This window comes from Lonchura striata, chromosome 6 (genome assembly GCF_046129695.1).
Source record: "Lonchura striata isolate bLonStr1 chromosome 6, bLonStr1.mat, whole genome shotgun sequence".
NCBI classification, from domain to species: domain Eukaryota; kingdom Metazoa; phylum Chordata; class Aves; order Passeriformes; family Estrildidae; genus Lonchura; species Lonchura striata.
The window spans coordinates 2,094,780-2,120,406 of NC_134608.1; the positions used below are offsets into that span (position 1 = coordinate 2,094,780).

Sequence of the window (25,627 nt, forward strand, 5' to 3'; positions counted from 1 at the left end):
TCCCGCTGTCCCAGGCTGCCCCAGTGTCCAGCCTGGCCTTGGGCACTGCCAGGGATCCAGGGGCAGCCCCAGCTGCTCTGGGAATTCCCAATTCCCAATCCCCCACCCATCCCTGCCCTCTGGCAGTGGGAGCCATTCCCTGCTCCTGTCCCTCTGTCCTTGTCCCCAGCCCCTCTCCATCCTTTCCACGTTCTGACAATCTGGGATCAGCTTCCATCTGCCTCAGGCAGAGGAGCCGCCAACCCCAAAAGCTTTTCAACCCGCTCCGCGGCAGGAATTTCCAGCATTCCCAGGGGGAAAAGCTGCAGGAAGAGGGGTCCCCTCACCTGCCCCGATCTCGGTGAACCAGGAGGAGGCGGAGTTGAGGTTGATTGTCTCAAACTGCACCACCTGGTTGGGCTCGCAGCCCCTGGAGATGGCCACGCACACCATGGGGTACTCCTGCTCGGGGATCACCAGCATCTCGAACACGTGCAGCGGGCTGGGCAGGGGGAAGTCAAAGTGCTGCCAGGACAGAGCACAGCGGGCTGTCAGCGAGCTCGGACCTCACACTGCTCTGCAGCAGCAGGCGCAGAGAATAAATGCACACGGGCTGTTTGTGTTTATATGATCCTATTAGTATTATAGTATGTGCTTGTTATAATTTAGTGTAACATATTAATAGATATTATTATAGTCTATTATTATGTTCTTATATATAATAATGTAATGTAATGTAATATAATATAATGTAATATAATGTAATGTAATATAATATAATATAATGTAATATAATGTAATATAATATAATGTAATATAATATAATATAATGTAATATAATATAATATAATATAATATAATATAATATAATATAATATAATATAATATATAATAAACACAATACAATATATATAATAATATAATACTATTATTATACAACATAATACTATCTATTATGTATTATATTATATTGTATTGTATTATATTATATATATAATATCTAATAAACACAATACAATATATATAATAATATAATACTATTATTATACAACATAATACTATATATTATGTATTATATTATATTGTATTGTATTATATTATATATATTATTATATTATATTATATTATATTATATTATATTATATTATATTATATTATATTTATATTATATTAATTATATTATATTATATTATATTATATTATATTATATTATATTATACAACATAATACTATATATTAAGTATTCTATTCTATTCTATTCTATTCTATTCTATTCTATATCAATAAAAAGTTAATTATATTAAAACCAATAAAATACACAAGTCTATTTAATAAAATCTATTTAATAGATTAATTCTATATTATATTACACTTATATATTTATATATATACTATATAATATATAACATAGATTTATTTATATTTCATAAAAATAGAGGAAAATTGTTATATTTATAGCAAATATGGTTATATTAAAATATACAAAATACTAATAAAATTAGTAATTTAATTATATAGTATTTATAATAGACATTATATACTACATATTATTTATTTATAAATACATTTATTTATATTTCATAAAATATATAAAACAGAAAATGTATTTATATGAACATTATATTATTATGTAATTAAATAGACTAAATTTGTAAATATACAAGCACACAGAGTATACTCTTGTGTATTTATACATACTCATCAATATTTATATTTATAAATAGTATTGTGTATTACCATATTATTGTATATTAATAAATTGTCTATTTCTACTCTGTATACATAGCATAAATTCTGTATATCTTGTGTATTGTATATTACTGTATTATTGTGTATTACTCTATATTTATAAATTGTCTTTCTAGTCTGTATACATAGCATAAATTCTGTATATATTGTGTATTGTATATTACTGTATTATTGTGTATTATTCTATATTTATAAATATACAGTATTTATATAAATTCAGTAATACTGAATTTTCACTGCTTTTGAAGCTGGGCAGGGGTGGATCGTGGTCTGTTATTGCCAGTGCTGGGCTTGCCCCAGCATTTCAATGAGTTTTATATTACTGAAATTACTTCAGTCACAGATTTGCTGAGTCAAAATGTGTCCAGCCAGATTTTCAAGTGCTCACAACCCACCCAGGCACCAGCCCGGGGTGCACTTTCCACCCCAAACTCTGCAAAGGTTCTTTCAGCAACTGTGTAATTATTTAACTCAAAGGAAATGCTTACCTTTATCAACATGAATTTCTGCATTGGCTCATACCACTGGAGCAGAACAATTCCTGACTGCAGTGCACCACACAGGTACTTGTGGCCTGTGTATGGATTTCGTACTACAGAAAATTAAAAAAAAAAAAACAGAAATCAGTGATTTTAAAGCCCTGCAAGTTCAATTCATACTTGAAAAAAAAAACAAACCACAAAAACCAAGTTAAGAAACAGCACTATAAACAATATAATGGCATGATTAGGCTTGGAAGAGACCTTAAAGCCCATTTTGTGCCATCAGTTTCCCACTTGTTGCCTTCTGGCTTCCCATTCCAACATCCACAGTGTATCAACATTGTGCCACATTCCAGATAAATTCAATTACAGCTTGAATTAACAACCAGTTGCATTCCTGAGTCCCAGTCCAGAGGCTGAGTGGGTGGAAAAGCTGCAGTGGGGCTGTGGGGTCAGGCTGGGATTGGGATAAATTCCCAGGCAGGGAAGGTGGGAAACTCCTGGGGAGCTCTGACAGCTCATGAAACACATGAGACAGGGTCTGGGGCTGGTTTTTTAAGCTCAGCTGGACACAGGAGCTGCCTGATTTCAGGAATTATTTGTAAATGTGGTTGTTGTGGGCACTTTAGATGAGCTGAACAGGATTTCCAAGCGTGCAGCTTTATATTGATAGCTATATTTATAAGATTGGTATCTAGAATATTTATATATACCTATCATATAATATTTATGTATAACTATTAATACAAATATATCTATATTTTTATAATATTTCTATAGTTTAATATATAATATACATTATAGGCTTAATATTTGTATTTAATATTTATATTTACAATATTTCTATTTCTATTTTAGGGGTGCAAAGGTACATCTACAGATGTGCCACTTGGGCACAGTGGCACAGTGCTGGGCTGAGGGAATGGATGGATGATCTCAGAGGGCTTTTCCAGCTTTGATAATTCCAAGATTCTGCTTACAAACAGCACCAAGGAAAGGAAAGAACAAATCCACCACTTCTCAAGCTTTAACTCTTCCTGTGCCCTTCAAACTTCACTTTAAGGCTCTGCCCTCTGCAGGTTGCCAAAATTTTTATTCCTACTGATCCTTTCCTGGTGGAAAATATTCAGATTTTCCTCACTACAGGTTGGACCTGGGTCACACTTTGAGTCAAGGTGAGAAAGCAGAAAGTCTGTTTGGGATGTGCCACAGGTCTGGGAGGGATTTCATCCCAAAATCCCATTTTACCATTCCCCCTTGGCCTGGCACTCCATCCCTTGGCAACATTTCCTCTCCATCTTTCCTGCAGTTCCTTCAGGCACTGAAATGCCCCAATTATTAGGTCACTCTGGAATATCTCCAGGCTGAACTACCCCAATTCCCTCAGCCTTTTTTCTGAACAAAGAACTCTTTAAGTTTATTAATAAGAAATTATTTCAGGCATGCCACATCCAAGGACAAAGGGCAGGGCAATAAATGGCAAAGCTGGATTTGTCTGCTCACCTATACAGCATTTGTGGCATCCTTTTGTGTCAGGGATCTTGGTTGTTAAGGCAAATTTCCTGGAATAATAATCACCAAAAAATGCATCAATAACAGATGTCAGGCCCTTCACACACAAACTCAACATCACCAACACAATTTATGGCTAATTCCAGTGGAAGTTTGTACCTTGGTAGTATTTTGTCAGGAAATCTGTGGGTTTGAATATGAGCAGCTAATCCTGTTTTTTTGGCTTGTTCAAACAAAGCTATTAAATTATGGGAGTAGAGCTGGAATGTTTTCCCTGTAAGAGAGAAAAGCACACTTGACATCTCAGCCACTCCTCCAGCATAGAACTGCAATGTTCAGGAAAATGCAAAAATTACCTTCTGCAAACAGGCGTCAGGTAGGTCAAGTCCAGATATGAAGAAAAACAAACCAAGATAAAAATAATAATGAATATAGAGAAGATCAGAACTCATTTCATTACAGTTAGTTTTATACAAACATTTTTAAAGGCTGTAATTACAAAACAACAGTAATTATAATAAATAAATAATATATAGTGTATAGTATATCTACAATATTATATAGTATATAATAATATAGTAAATAAATCATTATAAATTATATTTTAAAATATTTTAAAATATTTTCTCATTGACAAACCAAGACAAGTGCTACATAAATCCTGCATGTTTAAAAGCATAGTCCCACCCTCAGCCTCCATGGCACAGTGCCTCATTCCTGTCTGGAATGTTCTATTCCAGGACAACTGATTGCCCAGGCAGCAGTACTTGAAAACCACCTCGTTCTGCTTCAAAGGGACTCAGGTTTTGTTTTAGAACCATGGAATCCCAGAGTGGTTTGGACTGGAAGGGACCTGAAATCCCACCCAGTGCCACCCCTGCCATGGCAGGGATACCTCCCACTGTCCCAGGCAGCTCCAGCCCCAATGTCCAGCCTGGCCTTGGGCACCTCCAGGGATCCAGGGGCAGCCACAGCTGCTCTGGCAACTCCAGCCCAGCCAGGAATTCCCAATTCCCAATCTCCCACCCATCCCTGCCCTCTGGCAGTGGGAGCCATTCCCTGGGTCCTGTCCCTCCATCCTTGTCCCCAGCCCCTCTCCAGCTCTCCTGGAGCCCCTCCAGGCCCTGCCAGGGGCTCTGAGCTCTCCTGGAGCTTCTCCTCTCCAGGTGAGCACATACACTGCACTCAACCATGACTTTAAACGTTCCTGTTTATTTCTAGCTGTAATAATTTCCTTGTATTGGCACTCACCTGACAGGGACATCAAGGTGTTGTTGATAACGTACAGCCAGGTGCACTTTCGAGGAAATAACTGGGGAAAGAAAGGAAATAATTATATTAATAGAAACCTACTGGAATCTTTAGCTGGGATTTTCTCCATTTCACCATTCCTGCAAGGATCCACACTGGAGAAAATGCCATCTTCCTATTTATTCCCTGTTTTGGATCCTTACTTAGCCCTGCACAGACAGACCACGGAATATTGGAATAAGTGTCCAAAGCCAGGCTTGGGGCAGCCTGGGATAGTGGAAGATGTTCCTGCCCATGGCAGGGGTGGAACTGGATGGGATTTAAGTCCCCTTCCATCCCAAACCATTCCATGATTCCAGAACACTTTGTCCCATGTGCCACTCCCATGTGCAAAGTAAGAATATAGGTGTAGGAGAAAGTGTGGAAAGAACAGATCCAACTGGTTGGACACAAACCCTGAGTATCTCCCAGCAATCTTTTGTTTAATAGAATATCTTTGGGTTTATTCAGTGTTTCCACTGAAAAACTACAAATGGAATAAAAAAGATCCTCCTGGAACTGGGAGATATTAACCTGGGGCAGACAGGAAGCACTCTGGAAGATGCAACCCGAATTAAAATTTAGAGAAGCAGTTCAGAATGTGCATTTGGAGATGAGAAAGCAGCAAATGGATAAAAGGAAATGTGGGAACAAGTGGTGTGGCAGAAGCCTGTGGGGTTTCAGGTGGTCACACCTGACCTCTGCCAGCTGGGAATGCTCTCATGGAAAAGGAAACTTTGAAGTGCACTGAATGTTCTCTCTACCCACCACTGGCACAGCCAGCCTTTCACTGGGACATAAAAAAGCACGTGGAAAAGCCCAGAGAAGACAGTCAGATGAAATAATTCAGGAAAACACACAAGGAATGAGATTCTAATAACATGCTGACTCTGAAACACCAGATTTAAGACCGTGACTGCATGAAATGGTTTTGGAAAGGGTTGGAAAGCCCAGGAAAACTTACTGAGGATAAGAAGAGCAGGTGAATTAAAGGACTGAGGGCTTTGCATCCAAGGAGCTGCAATGTGCCATCTAGTGGGGATGGGATGGAGGGAGAAGGGGCAGGGAATTGTTCTCCAAGGAGATGGAAGATTTAACAAGCAGCAACCAAAAAATACAGGTAGGTCAGGGAACAAAAATAAGTTTCAGGTTTTCCTTATTGGCTTTGATGGGAATCATTTAAGCCCCAGAGCCTGGTATCCACCTTCTCCCTCCAGGGCCAAACTGTATTGTTCCATAATATTCCCAAATCTGTTCTGTGTGTTCAACCCTCCAGAACTCACCTGTTCCATGGTTGCTTCATGAAGTTCATTCAAATTCAGAGTGTAGATCCCTTCTTCTGTGCCAAAGATGATGTACTGATCTGAAAAATCAAAATAATTGATTATATTAATTTATATAATATAAATTATATATAATATTAGTAATATATAATATATAATAATGTAGAATAATATTACATATAATTATAATATAGCATATCATAATATAATATAATTTATAATAATATAATATATATATAATAATAATCCCTTATTTATTCTCTTCCCACTTTGGGAAGTTTCAAATGCAAACCTAATATAATGAATTGTTTTCTTTCCCAAGCCCAACACCAAACCTAACATAACTTCACCTTTAGTATCTGGGTGTATCCACGAAGTTGCACAATTAATCTTCAAAGGACAACCATCAAAGACTTTGGAAAAACAAGCTCCCATCTGAAAGACACCAAAACTGAAACCTGAAACAAATTTAGAGTGTGAAGAGTTGATTTCCTGGCCACTCACACACACTGAGCACACACTGCCTTTCACACCTTTTAATTTGAATTAATGGACATTCAAAAATGCAAAGAGGGCTCAAAATGGCATTAACAACTTTAGGCACCTACTGGGTAAGAAAAATACACCCTGGAGGGATTTCATTCCCTGTGGATGTGACACTGGGGACATGGCTCAGTGGTGGCCTTGGCAGTGCTGGGGGAATGGTTGGACTCGGTGATCTTAGAAGGCTTTTCCAATCTGAATTATTCTGTATTATCTGAAAATTGATTATTATTTACTGAATATAAAACATATGAATACTGTGTGCTCATAACATGACAAGAAGGGAGAAAAGGCAAAACCCTGTCATCATTCAACCTTTTTGGGGCTGCCACTGGAGATCACAACTCAGGGAGCCAGAGAAGCCTCCAACCCTTCACATCCTGAATGAACAGTGACAGGAAGGTTTTAAAAAGTGGAAACAAATCTTGTGGATTCAGCACTGGAGAAGGAACTGGCTATGAGGTGCAGAAAATCCCCCAAGTGAGCTGGTGCCTCGTTCCACACCAGAGAGAGGTTTCCAGAATTCCCAGTGCACATGGATTTCTTACCAGCACCTTCGGAGTCGGAGGCAAACCATTGATTGCTGGTTTCTGTGGGAAGAAAGAAAGATCATAAAACCCCTCCTGTGCACTGCTCAGCTTGAGGACACGACAGTGACATCAGTCCCAGAGTCCCAATACCTACAGGGAAATCTCTCTTCTCCTTTTTCCGTGGCAGCTGAGGGATTTGTCCAGGTCCTTCTGCATTCTCCTCAATGTGTTTCAGCATCCCATTCCCATTGCCTGAAAAGGAGCCCAGACATGGTTTGCAGCTTATTTGACACAGTGAAATAGAAAATCTCTTCTCCCCTGCGCTGAGCTGCATGGGAGGAGTGAGCTCTGACATTGCACAGCCACATCTCAGAGAGTTGAACCCTTCCCAGCACAGTGTCCACGCTCAGCTGCCCAATTTCTGTTATCCAAACAGTCCCTGGGACAAATCCCACTGGGAACAAAGCTGTGGCAAGGTCCTCCCCACACAATCACTGTTTTTCTCCTTTTCCTGCAGGCAACACAGTAATGGCACTGACTGGCTGGGTGTCCTTGTTTTGGGAAGAACATTCCCACCATGGCTCTAGTAAGAACCACACATGGAAAAAGGAGAACTTCACCTCGTGACCAGCTTGTTTGAAGCTATTATCTACTGGGAACAGCTGGCTCTGGAAGCCATTCCTTTTCCAAGGTGCCAGGCAGCTTTAGGACAGGTGAGGCATTTACCCAGGTCGCTGTATCTGGCTGTGAGCAGTCCAGGGCTGCTGATGCTGCTGGTCATCCCCACGGGGCAGGAATCTGCCTGGGGCCCACAAACTGGGATGCTCTGTCTCCTGTGGGCTGCTGGGGCTCTGCTCTGGGACTCTGGGAAGTGTTTTATGGTCTGGCATCTGTTGTCATCAGGGAGGTTCTCCTCGGGGTAACTGTTCATCCTCGGCTGCAAGGAACCAAAGAGGGGAAATGTGAGGAACTGGGAATGGCAGCTGGGAAGAACAAACATCAGACAAGCTGAATTTCAGTCAGACTGCTGCTACAAAAAAAATATATCAGCTTTTGAAATGTGTGATTTTGGGCACCACAATATAAGAAAGACAAAAAGCTCCCTGGTGAGCATGGACAGGACCTGAGGGAAGGGCTGGAGCTGTGCCAGGGAGGATTTCAGGAAAGTTTCTTCCCCCAGAGGTGCTGGCACTGCCCAGGCTCCCCAGGGAATGGGCACAGCCTGAGGCTGCCAGAGCTCCAGGAGTGCCAGGGATGCCCAGGGTGGGATTGTTGGGGGTTTGTGCAGAGCCAGGAGCTGCACTGGCTGATCCCTGTGGATCTCTCCCAGCTCAGGAGATCTGTGGCTCTATAAACATCTGAGAGCAGAAAAATTTCAGAGCTTCCTCTCTGATGGAGGATCACAGGCAGAATGCAGAACAAGAGGCCATCCCAGTCTGGCTGCATCCCTTAAATCCCACATTTCTCACCTTGGGAGGCAGTGGGGGTGGCCCAGCTCGCTTTAGTGTTGATCTGCAATGAGAAGGGCAGAGTTGTGTGAGTTAAACCTAACCCAGAACTCCTTGAGGACTGGACATAAGATGAACCAGAGGCACAGGAAAGGCAGAGCAGAGCTTTGCACACACAGGGTTAAACCAGAAATGCAAGAGCAGGGGAGAAGCTCATTAATCTCGTTAGAAGTGTTGGTTTTTAATAAACTCCTGTTTATTCATAAATACCAATGTTACAGAGCAATCTGCAGGGAAGGATATTTGAAGTTTGTAAATCAATTCAGGGACTGGATCTCAGGCTGGAGGGACTTTACACAAGGACCTGGAGTGATAGGACAAGGGGGAATGCTTTTAAGCTGGAAAAGGGTAGATTTAAGTGAGATATTAGGAAGAAAATCTTCCCTGTGAGGGTGGGAAGCCCTGGCACAGGGTGCCCAGAGAAGCTGGGGCTGCCCTGGATCCCTGGAAGTGCCCAAGGCCAGGCTGAACAGGGTTTGGAACAACCTGGGATAGTGGAATGTGTCCCTGCCCATGGCAGGGGATGGAACAAGATGATTTTTAATGTCCCTTCCAACCAAACCATTCTGGGATTCTGGGATTCCAGTATGCAGCCTTGCTTTGGGATCAGACAAACATTGGGACACTCGAGCTTTGCAGGATCATCCTGCCACAGCCAGGCCTTGCTCATGGATTCATCACCATAAAATCTGCTTTTATGTGTCAGGCACTTCCACAGGGACTCAGATAACTCAGGAAGGAGAGCAGGGGAGGAAGCAGAGCTTTGGGATTTCTCCTGAGGATCAGGGAAGGAGCCAAGAGAGCAGCCAGCCCTCAGTGGGCGAGTGGCAAAGCCTCCTGCAGCATTTTGAGGGAAGAGGCTTTGCAGCAGAGCAAGTGTACAGGAAGGAGATCCACTCACTCTTCAACATCTTCACTCCCATCTCCAAATTTTGTGAGCAGTCCCCTAAGGCAGAATGTTTATAAAATTAAGAGCTCAGCTCTGAGGTCGACACGTGCAACTCAACCCATCCCTGATGTCACTGAGTTTCACAACAAGCATCTCCCAGCCCTTTCCAAAACAAATAATTCTCTGCACTAAGTTCCATTCTCTAAGGTCCTGTGCTTCTCCTTATCCCCTAAAAATCACTGGATCTGTCCTCCACATCATCAGTTTTCACTTCCCTACCTGGAATTCAAATATTGTTGAAATGTCTAACAACAGTACAATATAAAAAGAGAGAAAAAGAGCAGAGGAAGTTACTGGGAGCCAAATGAAGAAAAGCCTTTAAAGGGAAGTTTCCTTATTTATACATATGCACAAAAGACCCAGATTGTTTCCCTCTACAGTGAGGATTTTTGTTTCAAAGCTACTCCAGGGACAAAAAAAAAAAACAAAACTTGTGACTAGAGGATCAAAGCAGCACTGAAAATATAACCTTTAAATAAAAAAAAAAAAAAAACCACCCTGATAAAATTTTGCAAAATGGCAATTTTCAGGCTGTGTCTTTAAAGGGCAATGACCAGGAAAACCCAGCCAAATTTGGATTAATGTGAAATATCCCTGCAAGTCACTTCTGAGGGAAAGCAGCAGACAGTTGCCAATAGGAATGATAAAAAAATTTAAAGGAGAAAAAGTCTTTATTTTTGAAAGGTTCTTGATGCCCAGAGCAGCTGTGGCTGCCCCTGGATCCCTGGAAGTGCCCAAGGCCAGGCTGGACAGGGCTTGGAGCAGCCTGGGATGGTGGAAGGTCCCTGCCCATGGTAGGAGGTGGAATTGGATGGGTCTTAAGGTCCCTTCCAACCCAAACCTTTCTGTGATTCTGTGAAAACATCAATAAAGGAACACCTCCACAAAGCAGGACATTTTTACAAAAGTAATTTAAAAATAGAAGGAAGCAGTTCAATCACCAGGTACACATTCTGCTGCTCCCATTTCCAGTCAAATAATTCCTCAATCAAAGATATCCCTCAGCATCCACTCTGAAAAAAGCCAAAGGGCATGAAAAGCAAGGAGCCCCAAGCACACATCCTCTCTGCACATCCCAGGGATTACTCACAACTGCTGGGACAGAGGAGTTATGCATTTCCTGTTTATCTTTCCAACTGGAAGTGGTTTCCAAGAGAGCAGCTCAGATCCAGCATCCAGGACTGCTGTCCCTGCCCTCCTTGCCAATGAATCTGTACCTATCCATTGATTTACAGCCCTGGGAATGTTTGCTGCAGCTTCAGCACAGACAAAGCCACAGGACAGGATCAAACCCCTGAGTCCCTGTGCCAGGAGGAGCTTCTCTCCCTGCTCCTGGAGCCCACAGACTGCAGCTGGCTGCAGAAAACCCAGCGCTCCCAGCAAGGCTTCACTGCACAGCTCAGCAGGGTCACACAGACAAACCCAGAGCACAGGGAGGGGAGGGAACCAGGCAGGGGAGAGCCAGAGCCCCCCCAAAATTCAGTCCCAGAGCCCCCAAACTCCTGATCCGACGAGACTGGGAGCAGGAAAACCAGGATGCTTAAAAAGGCTCAAATGCTGGCAGTCTCCCCCAGCTTTCCAGGGGGCTGTAATGTCAGCTGACAGCTTATGCAAGACTTTCATCTGCAGGAAAAAAAGCCAGAGAAATTCACTGTCTGCTGCTGAGTTCCAAATAAAGATGGGAAACAGGCTCTTTGAGCTGAGCAATGATCTGAGCCCAGATATCATCTTTGCCTACGTCTGAACCTCCACACTCCTGACTGCAAATCCTTTAAAGGCAGAATCCACTTTTTAGCAGCAAAAGGAAGGTACACCTCTAAAAAAATCAGTCCTAACTTGGAGAGAGTTGTGCTCCTGTACTTCAGGCCTGCTTTATCCCAGGGAAAGCAGCTACAAACACATCTTTCCCCACAACATTTCACCCCAAAACACTCCATGGCTGGGTTATAAATTACCCCACAGCTGCAGGAGTGGTGCAGTGTTATTGAGCTTGGTAAAACTCAACATTCAGAACTGGTTTCTCCTTCCCTTTCTGGAGTTCAGGGCTGTGCTCAGGTTTCGTCACAGGATGCCACGACCACAGCCACAGCTCAGTAGAGAAGTGTGAGGCCAGAGCAGGATCCTGAACTCAGCTCTGCTGCAGGAAATTCACTGTGGCTGTGTTATGTCACTGTCCTGGCCATGCATTTGCACTTCACTTCCCACCTACAAACTTAAAACAAGCTACTGGTGGTGGTTAAAAGAGATTAAAAGTCACTCTGCAAGAGAATTGAAGGAGGGCTGCACACTGAGTAACATCTCCTTAATTTAGCAATATGCAAGTGGATCAGGGCTTATGGTTTGATTTTTCTAACATAACTAATTTTTCTTTCACTTTCATAATAAGTCACAAAAATAAAAGTTGGTTTTATCTGTACTTACTTGTTGCTTCCATCAACAAAAGGATTCCAATGTGAAGAAAAGTCACTGCCAGCTGCCACAACCTGAAGATGCAGAAATTGTGATTTTATTTCCCCCCATCAAACTAAAGTATCTTAAATTACCATATCCACCACACACAAAGAGGCCTGAGGGATCCCCTAGCCTTAGAAAAATCCACAAGCAATAAAATTAAATTTCAAAGAGAAATAACATCTTACTATCTATAAAGCAATTATTGATAACCTATTTTCTTCTCAAAGTTAAAAGCAGCACCTGGAAATGGTGTAATGTCCAGATCAAGCAGCAATAAGTAACAGGAAAACAAAAACTGATGGTGAAAAATCCAGTAAAGGTCATTTAGGGAACTTTAAAAATGTTTTTCCAGCAAGTTGATAAGGGTTGAACCAGAAAATATTGAAGATTCTGTGGCTTTAATAAATAAAACTTATTTTATTTATACCAAACTTGCCCTTACCATTTCATCCCGAGCTTCTGTTTCTTTCCGTAGAGGGGGCTCAAACTGCAGCTTATCAACTACAAAATAGAATAATTTCATAATTAATACACACAATCTTGCCCTGGGATCCTTTCAGTGCAGTGAAATGCAGGTAAGAACAGATGTAAATATTGTGTACACAACTCTGAATTTGCCTCTCAAATGAGCAGCACTTCACTACCAGCCTCATTGTTTGAGTGCTTGAATTTGCAAATATGAAACCCACAAGAAAGGCCAAAAGCAAATACTGAGTCACAAAAATGTAACTATTTAACCACTTGTCACTTTGAAATGCATGTGAAAGAGGAGGAAAAGGCTCTTCACAAGCAAATTTCCCAGAGTGTGATGGAGCTGCCAGTATTGCTGCTACCAAAGGCTTTTGATCAAACCTGCAGATGAAACCATTTCTACCCTCAGCATTTCAGCTTACATCCATCAGAGTAAATAAACTAAATAGTAAAAGTAAATAAATAAACTAATTAAATAAACTACTATCAGAGTAGTTTATTAATTTTAGTTTTGAATAATTATTGTTGAAGATTCACATGCTGCTTCTCCAGAATTTGCTTCCCAAATGAAAAGAGATTTTTGGGAAACGACACCACAGTCAAATCACCCCCCAAAAAAGGGGAAGCAAACCCTGGAGAAGAAGCAATCTTCAACAATAATTACTCCAAATTATTGTAGATCTAAAAGCACATTTCCGTCCATCAGAGCACTCACAGTTGATCTCTGATGCTGTTCTCTCTGCCCGGATGTTCCTGTTGGTGGAGCGGATGGTGTGGCGGATCACGGAGTGAGGCTGCAGGGATGGCAGGGACAGGTGAGTTTTAGGGGTTTTTTTAGTTTAGTTTTTTGCAGTTTTAAATCCCCAAAGCAAAGCAAGGCCATTGGAAGTGCCAGTTTGAACAAAAAGCAGAGAATAAAAAAGATGTTCTCACCTCAAAATCGTCATCGTCGACTTCCCCGTAGTGGGTGTGGTTCTCGGGGTTGTTGACTTTGTCCAACAGCTCAACTGCTAAAGACCTGGAGAGACCAGGCTGCCCTACAAAGCTGTGCTGTAACCACAGGAAAAACCACAAAAAAAGAAGTTTTAATATGCAATTAATAGCTAACTTTCAGTAATAAACATTCAGTAGAGTTACTGATTTTTTTTCTGTGCTTTCTGGAAGCTCACTGTTGTTTTAGTGACTCCTCACTGCTGGATTTTCTCAGAACATCAATATGGAAACACCACATTCTGGGCCACTTGCAAATTAAACTTGAGTCAAACAAATAATTACACTTGAACTTCATTTTTTACAGCAGTTGTTCAGAGCTTGGGAAAGCACAGATACATCAGGAGATGCTGAAATTTTTGGGAGTTAGGAAAGTCCAACTTCTACACATCAGCAAGGCCAAGGCAGCCACTTGTAGGAAGGCCAAGGTTAAGAACATGAAGCCAATTTCTTGGCCAAAAACTGTAAAAACTGTGTAAAAATACTGAACAAAATCCACTTGCTAACAGCTGATCTACCTGTTTTCCCTTCAGATTTCACCACCTGAGTTATAAGAGTAAAGTAAATGGTTTCCCTTTGGTTTCCTACTAATTTGTTCCTCATTTTGAAGCAAAGGTCCCTTCCTGAGGTCACCAAAGGTCCCAAATCACTTACAGAGAGAAGTCTGTCTGCTGTTGGTCTCTTCTTTGGATTTTTCGTAAGTGCTATTTTGACAAAATTATGGAATGTTGCTGACCTTGAAGAAAAAGAGAGTTTATGTTGAATTTTTCAAGCTATTATTGATTTTAAGCAGATTACAAGAGGGTGTGATAAAGTAAAATATTGTGCAGCCATCTCACATCAGTTTTGAATAATTACATTTCCAAATTAACAAAATAAGGAAAAAGCACATTTGATTCATGAAACTTGCACAGAAAACATTTTGGTACAGAAAACAAGCCAAGAATGACACCAGGAATTTCTCACAGGGTAAAGAAAGCAGGAAAGGATTAAACCATTACCTGTCCTAACGACAGGGGCAAGTGCCCCACGACAGGAATTAAAGGGAAAGGATAGATTTGTCTTCTAGAACATACAAAGAGCACCAAAGAAGGGTCTCTTCTTCAATAATAACAAATATTTTTTCTCCCTTTCTCTATAAAATCTTAGAATGGTTTGGGTTGCAAGGGATCTTAAGGATCCTGTAATTCCGATAAAATATGGATCAAAGGAAGGAGCTCCACCTACCATTTTGCTTTTTCCTTTAGCTTTGGTGGTTGAAAATTACTTTTTGACATTAAAAACAAAGCCCTAAAGGGAAAGAAAGAATAATGATCTAAAGTGATTGAAAAAGCAATTAATTTCATTCTAAAATCTAAATACTTTAACACTTTATGGTGAGAATTGTATTGGTGAAACAGGATTGGAATGGCACTGTGTTAAAGGAGAGATACAGGAAATCTGTTGATTTTATCTTTAAATATTTTTAGTGCCCTAATTCTCTTAAATACTAGGGTATGGTTTCTCTAGTGGTTCCCCATCAGCAGAAAATCTGTCCCTGTTCTTCATTAGATTCTTGATTCTGGAATCCCAGAATGGTTTGGCTTGGAAGGGACCTTAAATCCCACCTTGTTCCAACCCCCTGCCATGGGCAGGGACACCTTCCACTAGGCCAGGTGCCACCAAAAATGTAATAACTTCAGGGTTTTGCTTATAATTTCCCTCCTATCTTAGGTCAGAAATGTGGGTGTGTGCTCTGTCCCCATCTGTGAGAGCTGGGGCAGCTCTCTGCTGTTCTTTGGGCAGTTTCTTTATCTCTCCCACAGCCAATCCTCCCTCCAGGAGATCTCTGCTGTCCATGGGCCATTAATTATTAATTATCTTCTGTCCATGGCCACTGAGTGTCCCTGCATGGCTGAGAAAATTCCATCATCCATGGGGAGATGCTCTGCCCAGGGGAGGCCAAACATTCCTACCTGGATCCAATCTGACCTGGGAACAGCACAGCAGCCTTTGCCCCCTGCATTCCAGAGGAGCAGCTTCCTTCCCCCTGCATTCCCAGAGGAGCAGCTTCCTTCCCCCTGCATTCCCAGAGGAGCAGCTTTCTTCCCCCTGCATTCCAGAGGAGCAGCTTCCTTCCCCCTGCATTCCCAGAGGAGCAGCTTCCTTCCCCCTGCATTCCCAGAGGAGCCCAGGCCCATCTCCCCCAGCCCTGGAGCTCCAAGGAAAACTCCCCCCTTGTGCAGATCCTGCTCCAGCAGAAGCACAGCTGGCACTGCAGGAGGGCTGAGCCCCCCTGGGATGGGGCTGAGCCACTCCCTGACCCACAGGGGACAGGGCTGCTCTCACTCTGGCACTGCTTTGTTTTCTGGTTTTTTGTACTATTGCATTTGTATTTTTAATTTTCTTATTAAAGAACTCTTATTCCTACTCCCATATCTTTGCCCGAGAGCCCCTTAAATTCAAAACTGTAATAATTCAGAGAGAGGAGGTTTGCATTTTCCATTTCAGGGGAGGCTCCTGCCTTCCTCAGCAGACACCTGGCTGTTCAAACCCAGACACATTCCAAATGCAAGACTTCAGCAGACCAATGCCTTAAAGACAGACATGGAAACAATCCTGACAATTCCTGCTGGGATTCAGGCAGAGGAGCCCCCAGGGCACAAACCTCATGGGGTGCAGGTCGAACATGGGCGGCTGCAGCTCTGCCAGCTCGATGGCAGTGATGCCCACGGCCCAGATGTCGCACAGCTGGTTGTACCCCCCGTTCTTCTCCACCGCCGCCACCTCGGGGGCCATCCTGCAAAACCAACACTTCCTTCAGTGTCTGCCCTCAAGGAGAATCACAACTGTGCACGTGCATAAAAAAATAGAATTAAATTAAATTCACAGAATCACTGGGTTGGAAGAGACCTTCAAGACCACGGAGTCCAACCCAGCCCCAACAGCTCAACTCAACCCTGGCACCCAGTGCCACATCCAGGCTTTGTTAAACACACCCAGGGATGGGGACTCCACCACCTCCAGAGCTTTATCACTCTTTCCATGAAAATATTTTTCCTAATATCCAACCTGTATTTCCACATAAATACATGTAAATAAAATAAAAAATAATAAAAAATTACACATATTTTAATGTCTGCGACAATGATTTATAATTTAAAATATCTCATATTCCCCCCTAAGAAAGAAAGAAGGAATGAACAGGAGGAATACAAATATTTTTATGTCTAATGGAGTAAGTTAAGGATTTTATGTTCAGACTGGGTTTTGATCATTACAGAAATACTTAAAAAATTTTTATTAACACTTTGATAAGAATTTATTTCATAAAGCTTAAATTTAAAATTAAGAAATTAATTTATTTTTATAACAAAATTTTATTAATACTTTAATATTTTAATGTTTTGATTAACATATACATAAAAATTACAAACTAATTTAACCAATACACTTACACATTTTTATGTCTAATAGAGTAAGTTAAGGATTTTATGTTCAGATTGGGCTTTGATCATTACAGAAATACTTTTAAGGTTTTTACTAACATACACATAAAACACTACACACTAATTTAAGCTATACACTTACGATGATTCTATTTGTTTTAATATTATTCTACAAAGTATGTATTTCAGGGCTTTGTTTTTTTTTTTTTTTTTTTTTTTTCCTAAAGCTCTGGAAATATTTTGGATCTAAGGACCTAAGGACAATTAATGTACATTTTTCATAATGCGTATAACATTTTTTAAATATCTGAACAAAACTAAGGGACACAGAATAAATGTGCTGAATGCATCATAAAAACAAACAAGAAATACAGCAAAAATGTCAAATTAAAGAGCACAGTAAGGACACAAAGCACTCAAAAGCTCCTTATGGATTTAAATAAACATCTTAGGAGGGGGATGCAATTGGATAATCTCTGGACACAGAGGTGATTATTTGCATATGATTATTTGCATATGATTATTTGCATATCAAATGCTGCCTTGTGCAGACATTAATCAGTAGGGATGATTAAAAGATAGTCTGAAATCTGGTTTCCATTCTGCACAGAAATCATAAAGACACTGTTTCAGTCACTAAAAATGTAAGGCTGAGAAACTAAATAACCATTGGTATCCCCCAAAAAGGGAAAATAATCTGCAAAGATAAATTTGGGAATAAACCCTGCCTCAAATATCAAGTAGCTTTTGTTACAGCAACAGATCAGCGTTTCCCAGATTTTTACCCTCTGGGCATTTTACTTGGAAGAAAGGGGATTTATGCAATTTCTATAGACATATGTGTGTGTTGGAGGATTTTTGGCATAAATAGGCTCAGCTTTGCAGCACAGCAACCGAAGTGGTTTCTTACCAGTAAGGGGTGCCAATAAAGGATTTCCTCTTTGCAATAGTGGCTGTTATTTTTGCTGCTACCCCAAAGTCAGCTGGAAAATAAAATCAAACCATCAGAGCCTTAGAAATCACAGTTGAAGACCCCAATCTTCCTGTGTGATGAAAGAAGAATCATGTGTTTCATGCAAATTAAAAATTCATTAAGGGAAACAGATGAAGATTAATAATAAGATCATTAATGTCTTCACTGACATGACTTCAAATCAAAGAGTTTTCTTTCTACATACAGTTTCTCTCCTAGATAATTCTTTCCATCTCACAATACATCAACCAGAATTTTTGGATACTCAATTTAAGAGGAAAAACAGCATCATGCCTTGGAAAAGGCACCTTTTGTGTGTTATTTATGGAGGAACTGTGATGGGGCATCTGTTCTCCACCCTGGAGACTCAATCATCCCTTGCCCTCAGAACTTTCAAACATCAGTTGGCCTTGCAGAGCCAAAAATCATTTAAATCCATTTTACTTTGATTGATTGGTGGCATGAAAGCTGGAAGATAACTTGGGAAAATTCAGGCAGGCAAAAGGCAGGTACCACTGTGTATGCCAAGTTTAATGCAGGGACTGGAATCTCCTCTCAGTGTTGAGGTTTTACTCCTCTTTTTCCTTTATTTAAAAAGCTCTCCTTTCCCAACACAGCATTCCTGCTTCCCCACAGGGCTCTGGAGGCAAAGGTGCCCTGATTCCAGTGGGATGGTGACATCCCATGGCAGCTTTTCCCTGCAGATCTGGGAGTTTTCCTCTCCTCCCCCTTTGTGGAATTGCCCAACAGCACACACAGAGCCAGGATCAGATCCCACTTTTCCACAGGCTGCCCCAAACAGGGCATCCTCAAAGACTCTGAGGGATAAAAACTGACATCCAGGTAATGCCAGCCTGGCAAATTCCAAGAAAATCTGGGAGGTTTAAAGGCTCAGTGATTGAATAATTAAATTATAGATAATTTCTTGATAGAATACGAAACTCATCTCCTACACAGCCTAGCCATGGATACACACTTTGTCATCACCTTCTATCATCATGGCCCTAAATAATCATGGAATCATTTAGGTTGGAAAAAACCTTTAAATTATAGAGTCCAGCCATTCCCCAGCACTACCCCATGTCCCCAAGTGCCACATCCACGTGGCTCCATAAATGAAATTAAATCCGTATTATAAAACTCAGGCAACTCACCCAATTTAACATCTCCGTGGTCTGTTAGGAGAATGTTTGCACCCTAAAACAAAATAAATTCAAAATATTGATCAGGAATATTTTTCCTGCACTTGGAACTGTAAGATAAATTTCTCAAGGTTCCAAGTTACCTTTATGTCTCTGTGCATTTTGCCCTTCATGTGTAAATAAGCAAGACCCTGGAAATAAAAGACACAATGAATTATTCTGCCATTTGTTAACATCCTACAAAGCCAATTCTATTTAATAAATTTAATCTTCTCAATAGATTTGATTTGTAAATGGAGACATTTGAGATTTGCAGATAAGGGGTGCTTCATCTTTTATTTTTTGCTATCAGCAGTCACAAAATGAAAGAGAATTGTATTTATCTGGTTGCAGTATTTTACCCATACACATCATTAAATTTACCACCACAGGGCAGACAGGCAGTTCAATATTTTAGCAAATATTTGCACTATATCACACTAGAATTTCTTGGTGATTTTTATTTACAGTATGGAAAAGAACAGGTTACCCTGGTTAATTTGTGTCTGCTTGATTCCCAATAGAAATGTTGGATTTGAACCAATTTTCTGTCTCTATTGACATGGAATAAAAACTTTATTGTGCACCTGCAGAAGTACATTACCTGTAGAGTTTCTCTGCACACATAAGCAATTTGCAACTCTGACAGAGGTCCTGTTACTGGAAATAAAGACACAAAAATTACGTTTACAACACATAGATAAATAACACTGTGAAGCAGCCAAAAAGTGGTTTGTCCAGGCCAAAGTTAAAGGCTGGTTTTACATGGTCTGTATTGTACACTGAGCTGAAAAGAGGGGTTTGTTTGCTTGTTTTACAGAAAGGCTTTCTGTAAAAAAAACCCCAAACAGCCCCATCCCAGAGGACAATACCCACAGTGAGAAGAAAACCCGTTTTCACAGCATCTAATTATGATTTTACAAATGATTTTGTAGTACTCTGTTAGTGTCAGGAAACTGAAAGTGACTTCTGCTGATATTTTAATATTAGAAATGGGAATGTCTCACATCAGGGACTATCTAAGGAGTTTGGAATTGTTTTAAAGGATTTCTACCAAATAGTTGAAAAATAAAGCAGAAAGAGCTCAGGCATCCAAAACCTCAGTGTTATCATTTAAAGGCACAGCAAGTCCCCAACTGTTTTTCCAACAATTCTAATAAATTATTCTACAGCATCAACAACTCCAGATGAGAACTTCAGGAAGGAAAATAATACAAGAGTGAGATGGTATTTCACAGGGGCAGGAATAAGAATAATTTTTCCCCTTAAAAGATCAAATGTTGAGATTTCCCAATGAAAACTGCTTCCTCACCCCATATCCAAGTGTTCTGCCATAAATGTCAAATATTAAATAACAAATAATATGTCAATATTAAAATGTCAATATTATAAATATTAAAAATGCTGGTCACCATATCTGAAAAGTGCTCTCAAAATCTACTGAGGGTAGCTAAAAAACAGTTTGTATCCCCCCAAACCCCCCACATCCAATACCAACCGTTCCCTGCAGGTTTATTATTTATTTTTCTTTTTGCAAAAATGTGAAAATAATTGCCCAAATACCATGGTAAATGTCCTGGAGGGATCCCCCACCACAGTATTCCATGCATATCCACAGCTTCTCACGGCTACCAAAACAAAATTAAAATACAGGCATCAGAAAGTGATTGATCTGGATGAAGAACAGAGTTAATCATCATAATTTAAATTATTTTCTATTAGTCTTGATCACTCTCTGTTTAAAATACACGTTATGATACATGACCAGCAGTTACACTGTTATTAATATAAATTCTCATGTTATTAATATAAATTCTCATGTTATCAATACAAAAATATTGATCTAAAAATAGAAAAATGTAATTTTCACCAGTCAAAACAAAAGTTTTATGCCAAAGTCCCTGAGAAATATTTAAACATCATTAAACATAAAAGGTGGTGCTTTAACTCTACAATAAAACACTGAGGTTTATCTGCGATCTGCAAAATTTAGTGTAATTAAATATCACACTAAACTCAGTGTTTCAATCTTAAATTGAAATAACCTCATTATATCTAAAAAAGTCTTCATGACGCCCAAAATGTGGAATTATAAATTTGGCCATTTAGTTCCAGTTGAGTCTATTTGGGCTGCAGGGATTATTTAAATGCAGCCATTCAAGAAAAAGATGAAGTCTCTTAGAAAAAAGACCAAGCAGGCAAAGTGCAGATTGATATTCCCACAGAGCCAACTGATAAATGGCAGAGTTGCACAGAAATTGAGAATATTCCCAGATTTCCTGTATGATATTTAATGAAAGGTGCAGGGAGCTGACAGCACCTTGGTTTTGCCTCTGTTACACCAGAACTGAAAAATGTTATTATCAGCAGCTCAAATTTTTAACTCCCCAGCCATACTTTCATAGGCCAGACAACTATAATTAAATAAAATATCCAAAGGCAATTCTGCTCTAGAGAAATAATGAGCTGCTTTTATATTAGAACTGATAAATGTGTGAGTAGGACTGGACATGGTGCAAGAGTCTCCAAGGGAAAAGTTCCTTTCTGTTCCTAGTGATAAAAATATTCCAGCCTTTTGGCCAGCAGAGAAAACAAAATATTAGTCACTTTTGTTTTTTAAAGCCAACTGGGTTGGCTTTAAAAAAAAAAAAGAAACACCAAGGGCAATTCAACCTCTGGAAGAAGATTTAATGAGGACACAAGGACTAAACCAAACTGGGATTGTTTTAGGAGAGAACCAGCAGGAATATTGATATAAAAAGTGGGATTTACCTGAGATAACTCCCAAAATAGGCGACGATGTTGCAATGTTTGCATTCTTTAACCATATATATCTCTTGCTGGATCAGTGAGAAGTCATCTCCTGAAAAACAGGAAGCAGCCAGGGTTACATCATGAACGTTCAGAGGGCACTGGAGGGGTGCACAGAATTTGGGAAAACATTCCAAGGGTCTGGACCCCAGCCAACCCCTTGAGCAGGCCAGCCCACCACCCCAGCTGGATTCCTTGTGCTGTGCTTTGTGAGGTGCTGGATTTTGGCTTCTTTTTGGCACCTCTCTGGAGGTTGGGATTGAAGGCACTCGAGATGATGGTTCACAGTCAGGCTCAGATGTTTCCTAGTTTTTATCTCTGTACCAGTCTCACAAACCCTGAGTTCTGCAGCACTTCATTTTAATAAATTAAAAAATGGAGCTGTATCCCTTTCTACAAGGCCTTTTAAGGACAAACTGTCCAATTAAGAAATGACACCTCAATTATTTTCACTTTTAACACAATAACCAACCACTCATGCCTGCAATGTGGATTTTTTTATCCAATTACACAAAACCACCCAAACCCATGGAGAAGAAGGGGAAGAAGAAGGATCAGCCTCCACCCTAAAACCTCCACCTCGCTTCGTATCTATTACTATATTCTAAACCCTTAAACTCTGAGTTTTCCACCCTGTGATATCACACACTTCTATTCAAACTCCACCCCCACAATCCCAGTTCTGCCATTCCATTCTGGAAGCTTCTCCACAGCCTCAGGTCAATGCAGAGTTCTCCTGGGGGTCAGAGTCTGTCAGCACAAAAAGTCTGAAATTCTCAGCAATTCTCAGAGCTCCAACAGTGAGGCACAAATATTTTTTGAAGACCAAGAGAGCAGGGCTTGCACAAATATTTCTTGGAGACCACCAGAGCTGGTGGCCTGAGAGTGACCACGAGTTCAGAGGGCTCCAGGAAAGCAGCACAGGGATCCCGGGACAGATGGGAGTAAATTCAAAATTTACTTTTCAATCTTTGTTTCCATCCAGCTGCTTCCAGCACAAGGCTCCCAACAGGGAGGATTGCTGAATTCCAGAGCCTGGAAAGAGCAGAGCCCACGTTCCACAGGCTGGTTATGAGGAATATTTCATTCCCAAGGGACCTGGATGGAGCATATGAGCCTGCACGCCCACTCAGCTGACTCAGAGCTCAGGAGGGGGGGTTGGGTGATTGTGCACATTGGCACATCCTAAATATCTTTTTTTTTTGTGTGTGAAAAAGAAGGATCTACTAAAAAAAAAATCATTATGAGCAGGGCATGTTTATGCCACTTTAACATAAAAGGGTAATTTTTTATAAGTTAAAAAAGCAATCATTTCAGATATATAATTTCTGTTTGTATTTACAGACATAATAAATCCCCTTGAGAGAATTTCCAAGCAGAAGATGTTCTCCCCAGAATCCTGAACTGAAACTCTGCAGCTCTGCTTTCATTATTTTATAGATTATTAACTTTTTTCATCATTTGGCATGGAAGGACAAGGGGAAATGGCTTTAAAGTGAAGAATGGGACATATTGATGGGATTTTGGGAAGGAATTCCTGCCTATGAGGGTGGGAGGTCCTGGCACAGGTGCCCAGAGCATCTCTGGCTGCCCCTGCATCCCTGGCAGTGCCCAAAGCCAGGCTGGACAGGGCTTGGAGCAGCCTGGGATAGTGGGAGGTTTCCCTGCCATGGCAAGGCTGGAATGGGATGAGCTTTATTGTCCCTTGCAACCCAAATTATTCTGGGATGTTTACTTTTGTTTCAAGTTTGCCCAGTAAAATTCCCTCCTATATAAAAGTCAGAGATGTCCAACCCAGAAAACATGAAGAGCTTCATCCTGCTCCCTTTAATTTAGATGATTTTGACAAGTCCAAGAGGACTCAAGCACTGGTGTAAATTGAATTCTTCATGTGTTTATTTAAGTAGCAGCACAGCTAGTATTTTTAATAACCTCTTTTAAAACAGATGTTTATATTTGCTGAGCTTTGAGGCAGCTTCCCTGAGAGCAATGTTGCTGGCAAAAGAAGTAGCAGTGTGTTAAGAAAGAAATTATCACAACCTTTATGTCTCAGTGACTGCCAGGCTTTTATTTAAGAAAATAACTTCAAAATACAAATGTAAAAGGGAACCCACTCACAGGAATCCAGCCCTGACTAATTTAAGTAAATCCTCACAGGCTTCTTGATTTTGAATGATATGAAGAAACACTTCACTGGGGCAGGAAAACAGTAGTAGAGAAGTTTCAAATGTCAAGAGGCTTTTTATAAACATCAGTAGAATTTTTTTTAACCAATGAAAAAGAGAGAAGGCAACACAATTTCCATAAAATTAGCACAGATTTCACACTGGAATTGGTTTAGGGGTTCCCTGCAGCTACAGCTTTGCTTGGATTCACACATTCTGCTTTTAAATGATCGCTGTCAGTGAAGGATTCCTGAGTTTAGACAATCATGGAATGGGTTGGTTTGGAAGGGAACTTAAATCCCATCCAGTCCCACCTCAGCTATGGCAGGGACACCTCCCACTATCCCAGGATGCTCCCAGCCCCGATTTCCAGCCTGGCCTTGGGCACTGCCAGGGATCCAGGGGCAGCCACAGCTGCTCTGGGCACCTGTGCCAGGGCATCACCATCCTCCCAGCCAGGAATTCCTTCCCAATATCCAGCTTAAATCTACCCTCTCCCATTTTAAAGCCATTCCCCCTTGTCCTGTTCCCCCAGACCCTTGTTCAAAGTCCCTCTCATTCATTTTTATAAGATTCTTTAATTCAAGTTTAAATCTCATTGGTTCATTCCTCCCATTTCTCCAACAAACTTCCGGAAGGAAATAGTTGAACTCTCACAGACAACTGGAGCATTTTCAAACTACTCGAGCCTTTTTAAGAAAGTCAAATCTAAACAAAGTTGAAAGCAAAATCCTCCCAGCCCACCGTGAAAAAATTCATTCTTTCTCCACTACCCGTTGTCCATGAGCTCAGAGGATCCAATGCCAAATCCAAGTGGCCTCTTCAAATCAAAGAATCCTTGAAATGCCAGCTGCAGCCTTTCAGCACAGCTGAATCCTGACCTGTGGGAACCCTGAGAATTGCTGAGAATTTCAGACTTTCTGTGCTGACAGACTCTGACCCCCAGGAGAACTCTGCACTGACCTGAGGCCGTGGAGAAGCTTCCAGAATGGAATGGCAGAGCTGGGATTGTGGGGGTGGAGTTTGAATAGAAGTGTGTGATATCACAGGCTGGAAAACTCAGAGTTTAAGTGTTTAGAATATAGTAATAGATACAAAGCAAGATGGAGGTTTTAGGGTGGAGGCTAATCCTTCTTCTTCCCCTTCTTCTCCATGGGTTTGGGTGTTTTTTTGTACTATTGCATTTATATTTTTAATTTTCCTAGTAAATAACTGTTATTCCTCTTCCCATATCTTTGCCTGAGAGCCCCTTAATTTCAAAATTACAACAATTGAGAAGGAGGGGGTTTACATTTTCCATTTCAGGGGAGGCTCCTGCCTTCCTCAGCA

The 25,627-nt window shown here is 40.7% G+C and overlaps 1 protein-coding gene across 2 annotated transcripts in view; it reads right to left on the reverse strand.

Annotated features, from left to right (window-relative positions):
* The window catches only part of MAP4K5 (mitogen-activated protein kinase kinase kinase kinase 5), a 60,138-nt gene that overhangs the window by 7,314 nt on the left and 27,197 nt on the right, over positions 1-25,627 (reverse strand). The window contains exons 3-27 of one of the 2 annotated variants that reach the window (XM_021536073.3): positions 22,095-22,185; positions 20,886-20,950; positions 19,927-19,982; positions 19,427-19,474; positions 19,296-19,338; positions 18,079-18,151; positions 16,388-16,519; positions 14,968-15,030; positions 14,395-14,476; positions 13,684-13,800; positions 13,466-13,544; positions 12,722-12,780; positions 12,247-12,308; positions 8,838-8,880; positions 8,095-8,305; positions 7,523-7,620; positions 7,387-7,428; positions 6,646-6,730; positions 6,296-6,375; positions 4,974-5,034; positions 4,079-4,081; positions 3,882-3,996; positions 3,714-3,772; positions 2,217-2,320; positions 327-504 (exon numbers count right to left, since the gene is read on the reverse strand). In XM_021536073.3, the coding sequence (XP_021391748.2) occupies positions 327-504; positions 2,217-2,320; positions 3,714-3,772; positions 3,882-3,996; positions 4,079-4,081; positions 4,974-5,034; positions 6,296-6,375; positions 6,646-6,730; positions 7,387-7,428; positions 7,523-7,620; positions 8,095-8,305; positions 8,838-8,880; positions 12,247-12,308; positions 12,722-12,780; positions 13,466-13,544; positions 13,684-13,800; positions 14,395-14,476; positions 14,968-15,030; positions 16,388-16,519; positions 18,079-18,151; positions 19,296-19,338; positions 19,427-19,474; positions 19,927-19,982; positions 20,886-20,950; positions 22,095-22,185 (2,049 nt within the window). Of the gene's footprint in view, positions 1-326; positions 505-2,216; positions 2,321-3,713; positions 3,773-3,881; positions 3,997-4,078; positions 4,082-4,126; positions 5,035-6,295; positions 6,376-6,645; positions 6,731-7,386; positions 7,429-7,522; positions 7,621-8,094; positions 8,306-8,837; positions 8,881-9,777; positions 9,823-12,246; positions 12,309-12,721; positions 12,781-13,465; positions 13,545-13,683; positions 13,801-14,394; positions 14,477-14,967; positions 15,031-16,387; positions 16,520-18,078; positions 18,152-19,295; positions 19,339-19,426; positions 19,475-19,926; positions 19,983-20,885; positions 20,951-22,094; positions 22,186-25,627 lie in introns of those variants that run through there. The other variant, XM_077783873.1, reaches the window with a different exon arrangement.